At 37.6% G+C, this 12500-nt stretch overlaps 1 protein-coding gene across 2 annotated transcripts in view; it reads left to right on the top strand.

Moving 5' to 3' along the window:
* The window catches only part of MED23 (mediator complex subunit 23), a 55591-nt gene that overhangs the window by 19153 nt on the left and 23938 nt on the right, over positions 1 to 12500 (top strand). For both annotated transcript variants that reach the window (XM_075924183.2, XM_075924182.2), the window contains exons 12-17: positions 2976 to 3176; positions 4152 to 4295; positions 6607 to 6752; positions 7429 to 7674; positions 7865 to 8007; positions 10840 to 11014. In XM_075924183.2, the coding sequence (XP_075780298.1) occupies positions 2976 to 3176; positions 4152 to 4295; positions 6607 to 6752; positions 7429 to 7674; positions 7865 to 8007; positions 10840 to 11014 (1055 nt within the window). The remainder of the gene's footprint in view (positions 1 to 2975; positions 3177 to 4151; positions 4296 to 6606; positions 6753 to 7428; positions 7675 to 7864; positions 8008 to 10839; positions 11015 to 12500) is intronic.

Below are 12500 nucleotides of genomic sequence, written 5' to 3'. Positions count from 1 at the left end.
TGGCCACGGTAGCACTATTCTAATTTTTTCATATTTTGTTTATGGTTTAATTGCTGGTTTAAAAAATTATATTTGAAAACATTTAAACTCAAAGAAAAAATTATATTTGAAACATTTAAACTCTTGTTTCAGGATAAAACATCAACTATTAGCCTGGGAAATATTTTGTTTAAACAAATTTAAAACAAATGATCTTAGAGGAGAAGACTTAAAGGTTTCAGATAATTTTAAAAATCCTATAGAATTCCAAAAATAGTCCTTTTATCCATAAAAGGGCAACTTAGTATCTTCTCGATCTGGTATTTTAAGGAGTTAAATCATGAGGTTATCTATATAGGTAGTCATGTTATAGAGCAGTCTTTCAGATATACTTGTCCTTAATAAATTAAAGGTCTAATCTTACAAACTCTTTCACGTGTGCCTAATTTTACTCATGTGAGTTCAGAGCATGAAATTTACATACAAGTTACTTCAAAAATTTACATATGGAAAAATGTCCAATGTTAGCTATTGAGTTAATGCTGAAAGACTGTACATAAACAAAAACATTGCTAAGCTTCTTCCCAATCCCTTGAAAGTTATTTATAAAGCATTATGATAACGGATAAAGTTATCAGCTGTATATTTGAATTTCCTGGCTCCAAAGTTTGTCTCAGCCTTGATATTATTTAAATGTTAAAATATATATTAAGATTTTTTCCTTAATTAAATGTACTGGGGATCTGAGTACTGTTTTGTCAATTTTATTCTAAACTATAGAATAAAATGTACATTAGTAGTGGAAAATTCCTACTCGAAATTCTGGCTTTCTTTTTCATGGTTATATTTTCCTGTCTATTTTATATTTTGAATAACTTTTATTTTTTAATATAGCCCTAACGTTGGTGGGCTGTTGAACATTAATCCACTGCCTATCAAGCTAATGAATTTCAAGCCCTGTACACAGTAGTTTTGCATGCTGGATTATGAAATAGTCTGTAGTGTTGTCTGTTGCACCCTGCTCTGCTTCATAATTAGTTGCATTTGGAAAAAAGTATTCTCAATTGGTGGTGTTACTCTTGCTCTTTGTAAACCTGTAATGTGGTTGATACGTGACAATGGCATTGTGTATTTGGAAGAGAAGGTGAAACAGAAATTGATGCTTCCCTTTTTAATTAGAAGTTTGTGTCAAGCATGCTTCAAGAAAGCGCAGCTTAACTTGTGGCTTTCTGCAGTTTTGAGCTGGCAAAGAGCATGTAAAAGAGGGGATGATGTTCATTATATTTGTCAAGTTTTCCCATTCTTGCATTTTATTCTTAATTTGAAGCAAAAATCCCTTTTTCATGGCAAAAGACGAATATTGCTTAAGATTAAAATGAGCATCTCCTTTCAGCAATTTTCTTTCCTTTTTTATTAAAAAGGTTTTTAGGCTGCCTGGCTAGTGAATCAAAGAACTCATTTATTAGTGAAGCCCTGATATATTTTGTTTTAAAAAAATTAAACTTCTCTTTTCTTACAAAAAAAGCCCTTTTTTGCCTCTAGAAAGGGAGACTGTATTTTCATGACTAGTTTCTGACTAGCTCAGTTCCTTCTTTTCTCTCATCGTTAAAGTAATACTTTTTTCTTTAATTAAGGTTGCATTATGTTACAGTCACTAGAACATCTAAATATTTGTAAACCTAACCTGTGGAATGACATAATAGATCTTTGAGCCCTAACGCTATATGGAATGGGTCAGATTACACTCCTCTTTCCAAGCCCTCAGTAGCATTAAGGGTTTATCATTTCATTTGAAGGTACACAAATGTAAAGTAATACACAGGTCTTTATTAAAAAAACTGTACACAGAAAATAGTCTAAACTTGTACTGAATAGTTGGAAGCGCAGACTTCACATACTGCAGTTATTTTATTTTTTCTATATAAATATACAACATATCTACCCACACATAATGAATATGTTCAGTATTTGCTCATTGGTGAAAGACATCATGGAAAAAGTATAATTTAAGAGGCAAGTGTGTGTAGGCCTGAAAATTGCGAATCATGCTGTGGGGATGTGGCAACTTAAATAATTCACCATGATGCATACATTAATGTCCCATCTAACAGTGAAATACTAATCATGTCTAAGGCTGTGTCTACATTTCCAACTTGAGTAGTCATACTTCCACTAGCTCTAATTGAGCTGGCATGTTAAAAATAGTAGCATAGACGGTGGTGAGCCACAATACGAACTAGCTTCCCTGAGTACAAAACTTCCACACCCTAGAGGTATATAACCAGGGAGGCTATCCTGTGCCACTGCTTTCCTCCGCCGTTGCTGCTGCAGTTACATTACTATTTTTAGCACTATCACCCTCAAGCTAGAATGTTAAAAATAGTATCCAAGTGTAGATGTAGCCTAAGGAGACCATAATTTATAAAATGAAAATTGTCAGTGTACCATTCACCTTTAGGGTTCTTATGAAAGGCCTTTTCTTGCTTCTATTGAAATAGTTGAGAATGCTGCAGTTTATTTCAATTGGAACAGAGTTGAGCCTTAAGAGAGAGATCACATATCCCCTTAAAATAGCCCATCTGAATATTTGTTGTCTTTGGAATATGTCCTTTGTTTTTAGTGTTACAATTAATGTTTTCTCTTCATATACACATAGATCCATATTTGGAGAACTTATGCTTTACAAGTGCCTTTTAGATTAACAAATACTATAGCAGAAAAGTAACATTTTAAACCAATACAAATTATTAAATAATTCTCAGTTAACTGTTTATGCATGGAGGGGCAGGGAAGTGATATATGGTAGAATATAAAATTATTTGTGACCTGTAACACACTGCAGCTTTAATACATTGGCTTATCCTTTAACTTTTTAAGTTCAGACTTCATTTCATGCTTCCCAGCCTTCTGTCAAAATACTGAACTGAAATTGTTACCGTTGTGTTGAAGCTAATTGCAAAGCTTTTGGAATACTGTATCTGGTGTCTGCCTTACAGCACAAACAGCGTTGTCCTGTGCTGGAGGACCAGTTGGTGGATCTTGTCGTATATGCCATGGAGCGTTCAGAGACTGAGGAAAAGTTTGATGATGGTGGAACTAGCCAGTTGTTGTGGCAGCACCTTTCCAGTCAGCTCATTTTCTTCGTGCTCTTTCAGTTTGCAAGCTTTCCTCACATGGTCCTGTCACTCCATCAAAAGGTAACTTTTCTGCAGCATTCTTTTTTGATAAAATGTGAAAAAAATCTGTCTCTGTGAGAGTGAGCTTACAATCACACTGGCAGAAATGAGGCAAAGTACTCCTACAATATAAATCGTGTCCTTAGTGTATACACAGTGTGCTTAAGGTGACACGTGACCAGGACTCATCACTGAATTTAGTCTGCTAGTTGGACCATTAGCTTTTCGGGTTTGGGCCAGGAGTGTGATGTGAATGCTCGTTAATCCCCAGCCCTCTATCATGTGGCTTACTGATTAGGTCTTTGTCTTCATTACGTTACATTACAGGATGTGATGCTGTACTTGGGTACATCGTAAAGTAAATTTGCTGCTGGAATTTGAAGGTGGCCTTGTTTTCTTTCAGATTATACTATATGTACTCAGACCAAATATTGTAGACCTAACTTTTATAAAAAGCAGATGATTTTCAAACCTTTCATGACCCTTTCAGATTTTAAAACAACTGTGCCCATGTTATCCTCAGTTATGGAAATGCAAATCCTGTGTTTTTGAGAAAGTGTTTGAATGCTTCCTGACAACATGGGGAAAAAACCTTAAAAATATTGAATGGTCCTGTAGCACCTTAGAGACTAGCCAAAAAAATATAATTAGAATAGTGAGATTTCGTGGGAACAACCCATTTCTTCAGATGACAAATAGTGGGATTTGCCCACAAAAGCTCACTATTCTATCTATATTTGTTTGTGTAGTCTACAAGGTGCTACAAGACTATTTGTTGTTTTTTAATTTTTTTTAGTTACAGACTAACATGGCTCTACCCCTCTAAGACTTTTAAACTTGTGGAAAGCTTAAGTATTTTAACTTATTGCTAAATAGTTATATATTTGGTCTGGGTACATGGTATTACAAGTATATAATATGAATTAATCTTATGACTCAAAGTGCAAGAACTGGTAGGTTTGAGGCATTTTTTTTCTTTTTGTCTTTAAAAAACAGTTGGCAGGACGAGGTCTTATTAAAGGCAGAGACCATCTGATGTGGGTACTATTGCAGTTCATCTCTGGCAGCATTCAAAAAAATGCACTGGCTGATTTCCTCCCAGTTATGAAGCTTTTTGATCTCCTTTATCCTGAAAAAGAAGTGAGTCGTCCATAAAAATTAAAAGCCAGTGTCATAATTGAATGTGTTAATTAGTATGTCCTTTCACTTGTAATAGTAATTAATTAATATGAAGCTCTTAATGTATACCTTAATTGTGTGCCACGTAATTTCCTAGGACAATTACAAAAATAAAGTGAAACTTACTGTAAGCTCAAAATTTGTGCTGAATTTCCCATCTAACTAAATTTGGGCGGAAGGGGAAATATTTGTCACCAAAATAAGTTGTAACTAATCTTCTAAAAATGTTTTCTATTCGGTGAGAGTCTCAAGGACTTTTTCTTCCATATTAATATCCCCTAATGCTTTGTTTGGTGCCATTTCTATACAAAGGGTTTCAATGAATCTTTGGGTACCTAGAATAATGCAAAATACATTTTCAGATATTTGTATTGAACAAGACATTTTTATTGTATTATTTGTACTATTAAAAAGTTAGTTAACTTGATTTGAAGTAATGCTGGTATGAAATTGCAAACCCAAATTGTGAAGTTACTGTGGGGTTTGGGGAGGGGGGGAGGGGTGTGTGTGCGTGCGTGCGCGCGCGCGCGTGTGTGTGTGTGTTAGTTAAAAGAGCAGCACTAGCTACCCTTAAGTTTCTGACAGCATATCTGTTTGAGAGAGAATGTTGACTGTAACAGTAACTTTAAGCTTAGGATCTGATTTACAGAGGTGCTGGATATCCACAGCTCCACTTACAGTCAACAAAAGCTCTAGATGCTCAACATTTCTGAAATCAGGGCCATGGATATTAAATAACATACTTTACCCTTGATGTTTGTACAATCTTCTAACTGTTATCGGGGGGAAATGGTTTTTGATCAAAAGTAGTATACAGCCTTAATGTTTCAGATTTGGCCCACAGATTATAATTGAGAGCTCACCCCAGCAAGAGGCAACACATATTGTATCCTGCTTGCAGTCGCTTCTGTCACTTTGGATTTATGGGCTTGTTGTTTGTGCACGTTTGTGGGAGTGAGAACTAAATTTAGAATACTTACCTTTTGGTTCTCTCCTGTCCTTGGGTTCTCTGGTATGCATCAGTGTATAAAATCAACTGGGCTTTGGTTCTTTCTACAAACCAGTTTTACATGCAGTTCACTTAAATTGAGGAATTACATCTTTTTCATTTGGGACATTTGACTGTCAGATACACTCCTGATGAGCTGCTAATTGAAGATTTATATTGACCATTGAAATACAGGTTGGAGGAGAAGAGAATATGCTGAACCATGGGAGGTCAAGCCAACAGCCTTCAAGCCCATCCTGCCGGCAGGCACCCTGCCTCACTCTGCCCCCCAAACTGGCTAGGAGTCCCAATCCACTGCTTTCAGGGGGGTTCTGCAAAGCTCTGGCCCCCCACTCCTGGGAATTGTCAGGAGACTGTGGCCCTGCACTGCAGCAGGGCTGCCAGGGGACTTCAGCCCCAGCCCTGCGCTGCTGTGGGCTACAGTGGCTCTAGCCTCGGTCCTGTGCTGCCTGCAGCTGACTCTGTTTTCCCCAGCCCAGGCTGTTCTTCCTGCTCCTAAGCTTCTGAGCTCTCTGGTCCAGGAGCATCGGTGGTCCTGATGGACCACGGATGTTGCCAGACAGAGAATGCTGGTTTTAGAGGCACAACCTGTACTGTTATCCTCTGTCTTTCTGTATTTTATCTCTCCATTTCAATTTTTGAGCTTTATATCCCATGACCAATCTTTAAAATTTGTCATATACAAAACTGAGGCTATATCTAAAACCAGGGCTGGATTAAGACATTCTGAGGCCATAAGGTAAATCAAGTTTAAGAGGCCCCATAGCATTACTAAAAAAGTGTATTATTCTAACAAAAAGGACAGTGAAAATAGAGATAAAGTTTTATATTTGCATATATACTGGTACATAAGCAAGGATGCAACAAAAACTAGTAATTTGTTTGTATTTAGAATTTCCTCCTAATCTGAGGTCCTAAACTGTAGCTTGCTTAGCTTTTGTGTAAATCTGGCACTGTGTGAAAGTATTTGGTTTGTAATAAAAATATGTATTTTGTGCCATTGACTGCTATATGTTGTAAATATAAACATTTATCTGCTGTAAGTTTTTGAATGACTTATTAGATTTTCTGGGAAAAAACAGATCTGCCCTTGGTTCCTTTTGACTTCAGCTAGAGTTTTATGCACATGTGTGAGATCAGAATTTGTTATCTAAATATGTTGTTTCTCTGTCCTGCATATCAGAAAAATAAACTTGATCAGTTAATGTAGTTGTGTAATAAAAGGTTATAAATGCAATTTGTAATTTGTATGTTCTTTTGTAGTGTATCCCTGTACCTGATATTAACAAACCACAGTCAACTCATGCCTTTGCAATGACCTGTATCTGGATACACCTGAACAGAAAGGCTCACAGTGACAACTCCAAATTACAGATTCCCATCCCTCATTCACTTAAGCTTCATCATGAGTAAGTTGTTTTATTGAGGGGAGGGGTTAAATGCCATATTACTGCTTATTCCTCATCAGGACTAAAGAGAAAGAAAAGGAAGTTTCAAGTTCACGTTTAGTTATTCTTAAAAAGATTAATGATGAATTATTGTCATCCTGTTTTAAAAGGTAGCTCAAGCCAAAATGATTTCACATAACTGAATATTAAATTATTTGAGTGCTTTTAAGAAAAATCATTTCTCATTTGACTTTAGACATATTTCTGGTTTGTTTACAACTCTGCCATTATACTTGTGCTAGTTATTGAGTGCCAGTAAGTGAAAGCTTGTTTAAAGTGTATGAAATGCAAAAAAAGTAAACAGTCAATTAATGGTGAATAATAAACTAGGCTTAATTTTCAGGTTTAATAATTTAAAATATCAATAACAATGATAGAGATATTTAAATAACTTTTAGCCTGACAGATAGCTCTTAACATTTGTTCCTTTAATTTAACCCACCCTTATGAAGCTAACATAAAATATACATGCTTGGGAACAAAGTCCTATTCACCATGACAGTTGACTGATAATGGAAAAAACAAAAATTTTACAATGAAGTTACATGAGAGATTAATTTGTTCTCATATCTGCAGATATGTGAGTTTTTCTTTTTCTGTCTTTAGACTTAACACCTAACTTGTCTTAATTATCCAGATTTCTACAACAGAGTTTAAGGAATAAAAGTCTACAGATGAATGACTACAAGATCGCTTTATTATGTAATGCATATTCAACCAATTCAGAATGTTTCACCTTGCCTATGGGTGTTCTCGTAGAAACTATTTATGGCAATGGCAACATGAGGATCCCACTTCCAGGAACCAATTGCATGGCTTCTGGCTCTATCACTCCATTACCAATGAACCTCTTGGATTCACTTACAGTTCATGCCAAAATGAGGTATAATGTGGCGTTTAAATGTAATCAGCTTACTTTTACCTGTGGATCTTAATGTAAGTGTAACTTGTATAAAGAGGAAAATTCATTGTCTTGTTCGCTTCAAAAAGTTTTTTAAAGAGCTTCTTACCTGCTATACATCTAATATCTTAACAGTTTCAATAACATACTTTTTTGTTTTTATTTTTTTCAGTCTTATTCACAGTATAGCTACCAGGGTGATTAAACTGGCCCATGCAAAGTCTAGTCTGGCCTTGGCACCAGCACTTGTGGAGACATATAGTCGTTTATTGGTTTATATGGAAATAGAGTCCTTGGGCATCAAAGGCTTTATCAGTAAGAAAAACATGTTTCATTTAATAACGCTATATATTTCATTAACACCCAGAAGCTATAATCGAGGTCATAGCCCCACTGTTCAAGGAGCTGTACAAATACTTAGGAAGAAACAAAGAATTGTTGCCCCCAAAGAGTTCATATTGGATAGCCCTAATCCTGCTATAGAGTCTACAGGAGTACATTACTGTGTATGTGGCTCCTTATAGACTAACCGAAGTTTTAGCTAGCCATTCACAGTTGGGCAGACTGTGAATGGCTAGCTAACTACAAAAGCAGCTTCTCCTCTCTTGGAATTTACACCTCCAGATCAGCTACTAGAAGTAGGCCTCATCCTCCCTGATTGGATACACCTCGTCATCTCCAGCCTGATTCTGGCCTGCATATTTATACCTGCCTCTGGAAATTTCCACTACATGCATCTGACAAAGTGGGTCTTTGCCCACGAAAGCTTATGCTCCAACACTTTGGTTAATCTATAAGGTGCCACAGGACTCCTCGCTGCTTTTGCAGATTCAGACTAACACGGCTACCCCTCTGATACATTACTGTGTATGTGCATCATCTATTGTAGAATCAGGGTCTGTGGATTCTGAGTGGTGTGCACAATTTTCTTGTTATCATTTACAGATTCTCTCTTAAGTATACTTAATTGGTCAAGCTCAACATGCAATTGCATTTTCATTTCACATATTTGTACATACTATATATTTGTATATCAGCACTATATTGAATTTTAGTATGAAATACATGTTATGCTCACACTGGAAGAGCAATAACACCGAGATTATATTTGAACATGTATTGTTGGAGCTGATTCATTCTTTTAGAAGATGTTTATGGCTTCCAATTTAATACAATAGCAATGCTGTTGCACCTAGTATAGATTTCATTTTCCTATCAGATATTAAGATGAGTTGGGGATATGGCAGTGGGTTTTTCTTAGGATGGATGTAAAATGTATATAACTAGATATACCTAAAGGTTTGCCTGAACCTGTGGTTTAAACGGGAGAGGCATCTGATGTCATGGGGCATTCCATATGCTTTATGAAAATATGCATATGAATGACAACTGGAATATGCTTTATGTGAGATATTTCATGTGACATCAAGTGAAGGTCACAAGGGGTCTGTGTGATTGAACTTGTCACAGTGGAGAGGCCCCCTTGTCACTTGATGTGCTGAAATACCACTGAGTATACCTTCCAGCCCATCTGGGCACCCCTCAGCTCTGTTCTGTGAACCTCTGGCCTCTTGCAGTACTGACCCAGAGCTAGGGCCATAGCCCTTAGCAGTATAATACAGTCGCTGACATCAACTCTGGGAACGCTCAGCCAAAGGGACTTACCTCAGGATCCAAATGCACAGCCTCAGTGGGGACTGAACCACAGATAAATCTTATTCTGTATAAAGTCTCGTTCTCAGAGTAAAGAAAGATATGCATAGTAGGGATGTTAAATTTAGTTTAATCAATTAATTGACTAGTTGATAAGCGGGGGAAACTGAGGAGCCACAACATGGTTAGCTCCCGACCCCAGAAGTATCTTAATACATTTAAAAAGCAGAAGCACAGCAATGGGGACCTGGTGCGAGCTGGGACAGATTATTATGCCAGGTCCCCCCCACAGCGCACCAGCCTTTTAAATGTGTTAAGAGGCTCTTAATAAATTTTAAAAGCAGAGGCGCAGCTTCTGGCACCAGGCGCGAGACAGGGGCAGCAAGGGGGTAGGACTAGTCGAGGGACTACTCAGCTATCTGATAATCTTATGCTTATCGGATAGTCAACTAGTTGCTTACCTCCCTAATGCATAGACTCCTCTCCCCTCCTCCCTAGTAACAGTTACTTACACTGGGTTTATTAATCAGCAAAAGTGATTTTATTAAGTATAAAAAATGGGATTCATGTGGTCATAAAAAATAGCAGACAAAACAGTGTTAGATACTAAACAAAACAAAACACACAAGCTAAGTTCAATACACTAAGAAATTACATTTATTTTTCATACTGGAAAGCACCTCCCTCTCTAGTCTAGGTTAATTTCTTTCTCCCATTCAATCTTAGATGTTTCCAACAGTTGTCTTTGGTGGTAAGCAAAGGTGTCCTGACAGCTGAGAGTAGCCCCCGTTGTTTGGCTTCCCATCTTTATACAGGTTTTGCAAAAGTCAAGAATCCTTTATGTTCAGTTTAAATTTTTTTTCATTTTCAGTGGAAAAGTACAGCATCCAAGATGGGTCCAAGTATCAGGTGAAATGGCCACATGTCTTGATAGGACCAACCATAGCCTCTCCTGCCAGGCTTACAGGAAAAAACAAGTCTATCCACAGATCACTCTCTTGTGTATTAGGCCACTAAGTCCCATGAGTACTACTAATGACCAGGGCTTACCAAGCCACGGCGAGCCCCGCTCGCCAGCCATGCTGTCCAGCATTCTGCGCCTGCCGGACCCGGCTCTTCCGGGATGTAATCTTCTCGCCATCTACATCCATTGTCGAGCCCTGCTAATGACCGTCACTTAGTATGACTACATTAATAACAGGTCTATACCACATATTTCTAACTTCAAATACATGAATGATACATGCATACAAATTGGATAATCATATTCAGCAGATTATAACCTTTCCATTGATATGTCATGTGAAGTATCTTGCATAAAGCATATTCCAGTTATGTCATATACATAAGCGTATTGTCATAAAGCATACTTATTACATTAGCTACTTATTACATACATCATAAAAGAGTATGTATTTGCACACCTGAGTAAAATTGCCTTGTCTAAATGAGCTCGCTGGAAAGTACTTGACAAATTCCATTTTCTCTTATTAGGTCAGCTGTTGCCAACAGTGTTTAAATCTCATGCTTGGGGAATTTTGCACACACTACTGGAGATGTTCAGCTACCGTATGCATCACATCCAGCCTCACTACAGAGTCCAGCTGCTGAGCCATCTTCATTCTTTGGCTGCTGTGCCACAGACCAATCAAAACCAGCTTCACCTCTGGTGTGTCAGGGTAACCGTTACTAAACTTCTATCCACTGCCTTAGTAAGATATTGAAAATCCTGCAGGATTTTCACTGAATAGGTTGTCAATTTGCCTGATACATCCATCTTGCTATCAGCAGTTAATTGTGCTAGAAAAAGGTTAAGTGAGTTCTGCTGAATTAGAAGCAGGTGACTTACCTGAATGTAATAGAGTGAGACCATCTAGGGTGTGGACTGAACTGTAGAGCTAAAAAGAATTGCATTTCACAACAAATTTCAAGGTTTCAGCGTTTTGCTTTGTTCCACTTCAGTATCAGACCAGGACCTTTCAAATTGTTAAGCCACAGAAAGAGACCATCCCACTACAGAGTAGAAAATAGCATAGTAATTAGGGCATTCTTACTGAGAGACTATAGCCCTGTGATTAGCAATCAGAGACAGCAGTGCGGCGGGGATGGAGAAGGTTGCCGTGAAGCAGACCCAGGCTCGCTGCGGACAGAGGGTTGCTCTTTGGGAGTAACGCTGTCCGTGGAGAGCTCAAAGCCCCCATGGACAGGGGCTGCTGCCACCCCACGCTCTGCCTCTGTTTCAGAAGTAGCTGGGCAGGGCAGCAGGCAGAGACAGTTAGCAAAAAGAGCCGGTTTTTAAGGGCAGAAGTCTGAGATAGCAGGGGGCTCTCCGGGTGCAAGGCTGGGAGCTCACTGGCTGCTGGTCCCACCCCAGGGACTATCAAATAGTTATATAACCACTAAAATTTGATGCCTCATACGAATATTCAGTTACACGCTATCTAACATCCCTAGTCTCTTGAAAGATCAGTTTAGGGCAGAGACCTGTCAATATGGAACTAGAGGTATAGCACACAACTTGAAATAAATCAATTGAACTCTGTACGGTAGATGTTTCAATAAATGTAAATGATACAATGATAATATCCCTTAAATTGCTTCTAACTAGCAAGTGAGAACATTAGCTTTAGTTCCTACATCTATGGTTGCTTGCAATGAAAAGCGTCAGTGTTGTTGCACAATGTATTGACACAAGGAAATAAGTAGATAAAGCATACAAAACATAAAATAATGTGAAAAAGAAATAGATAATAGTACAGACCAGGTAAATCTATAATTCGCTCATCTAAAATGTTGCCTGAAGAAATTAAATAATGCACCTCAAACGAAAAGCAATATTTTATCTTCCCCACCTCAAGATTTTAGTTCAGACAATAAAATTACTATCTGTTGTAAATAAGGAATTGGCTTTCCAGCTTCATGTACCATGTTTGTCTCTTTAATGACTTCAGATGTCTGAACTAAGATTCTGAAATGTTTACAAAAAAGTGGGTGCCCCATTGGAGAGTTCTAAAAAAACAACAAATGGTCTGGTAGCACTTTATAGACTAACAAAACATGTAGATGGTATCATGGGCACAGATACCATCTACATGTTTTATTAGTCTATAAAGTGCTACCAGACCATTTGTTGTTTTTTAAGTTTATCCTGTACA

Source organism: Pelodiscus sinensis, chromosome 3 (assembly GCF_052426305.1).
Source record: "Pelodiscus sinensis isolate ZL-2025 chromosome 3, ASM5242630v1, whole genome shotgun sequence".
Classification (NCBI taxonomy): domain Eukaryota; kingdom Metazoa; phylum Chordata; order Testudines; family Trionychidae; genus Pelodiscus; species Pelodiscus sinensis.
Note: the sequence above shows the minus strand (reverse complement) of the source record. Positions and strands in the feature narration are given on the sequence as shown.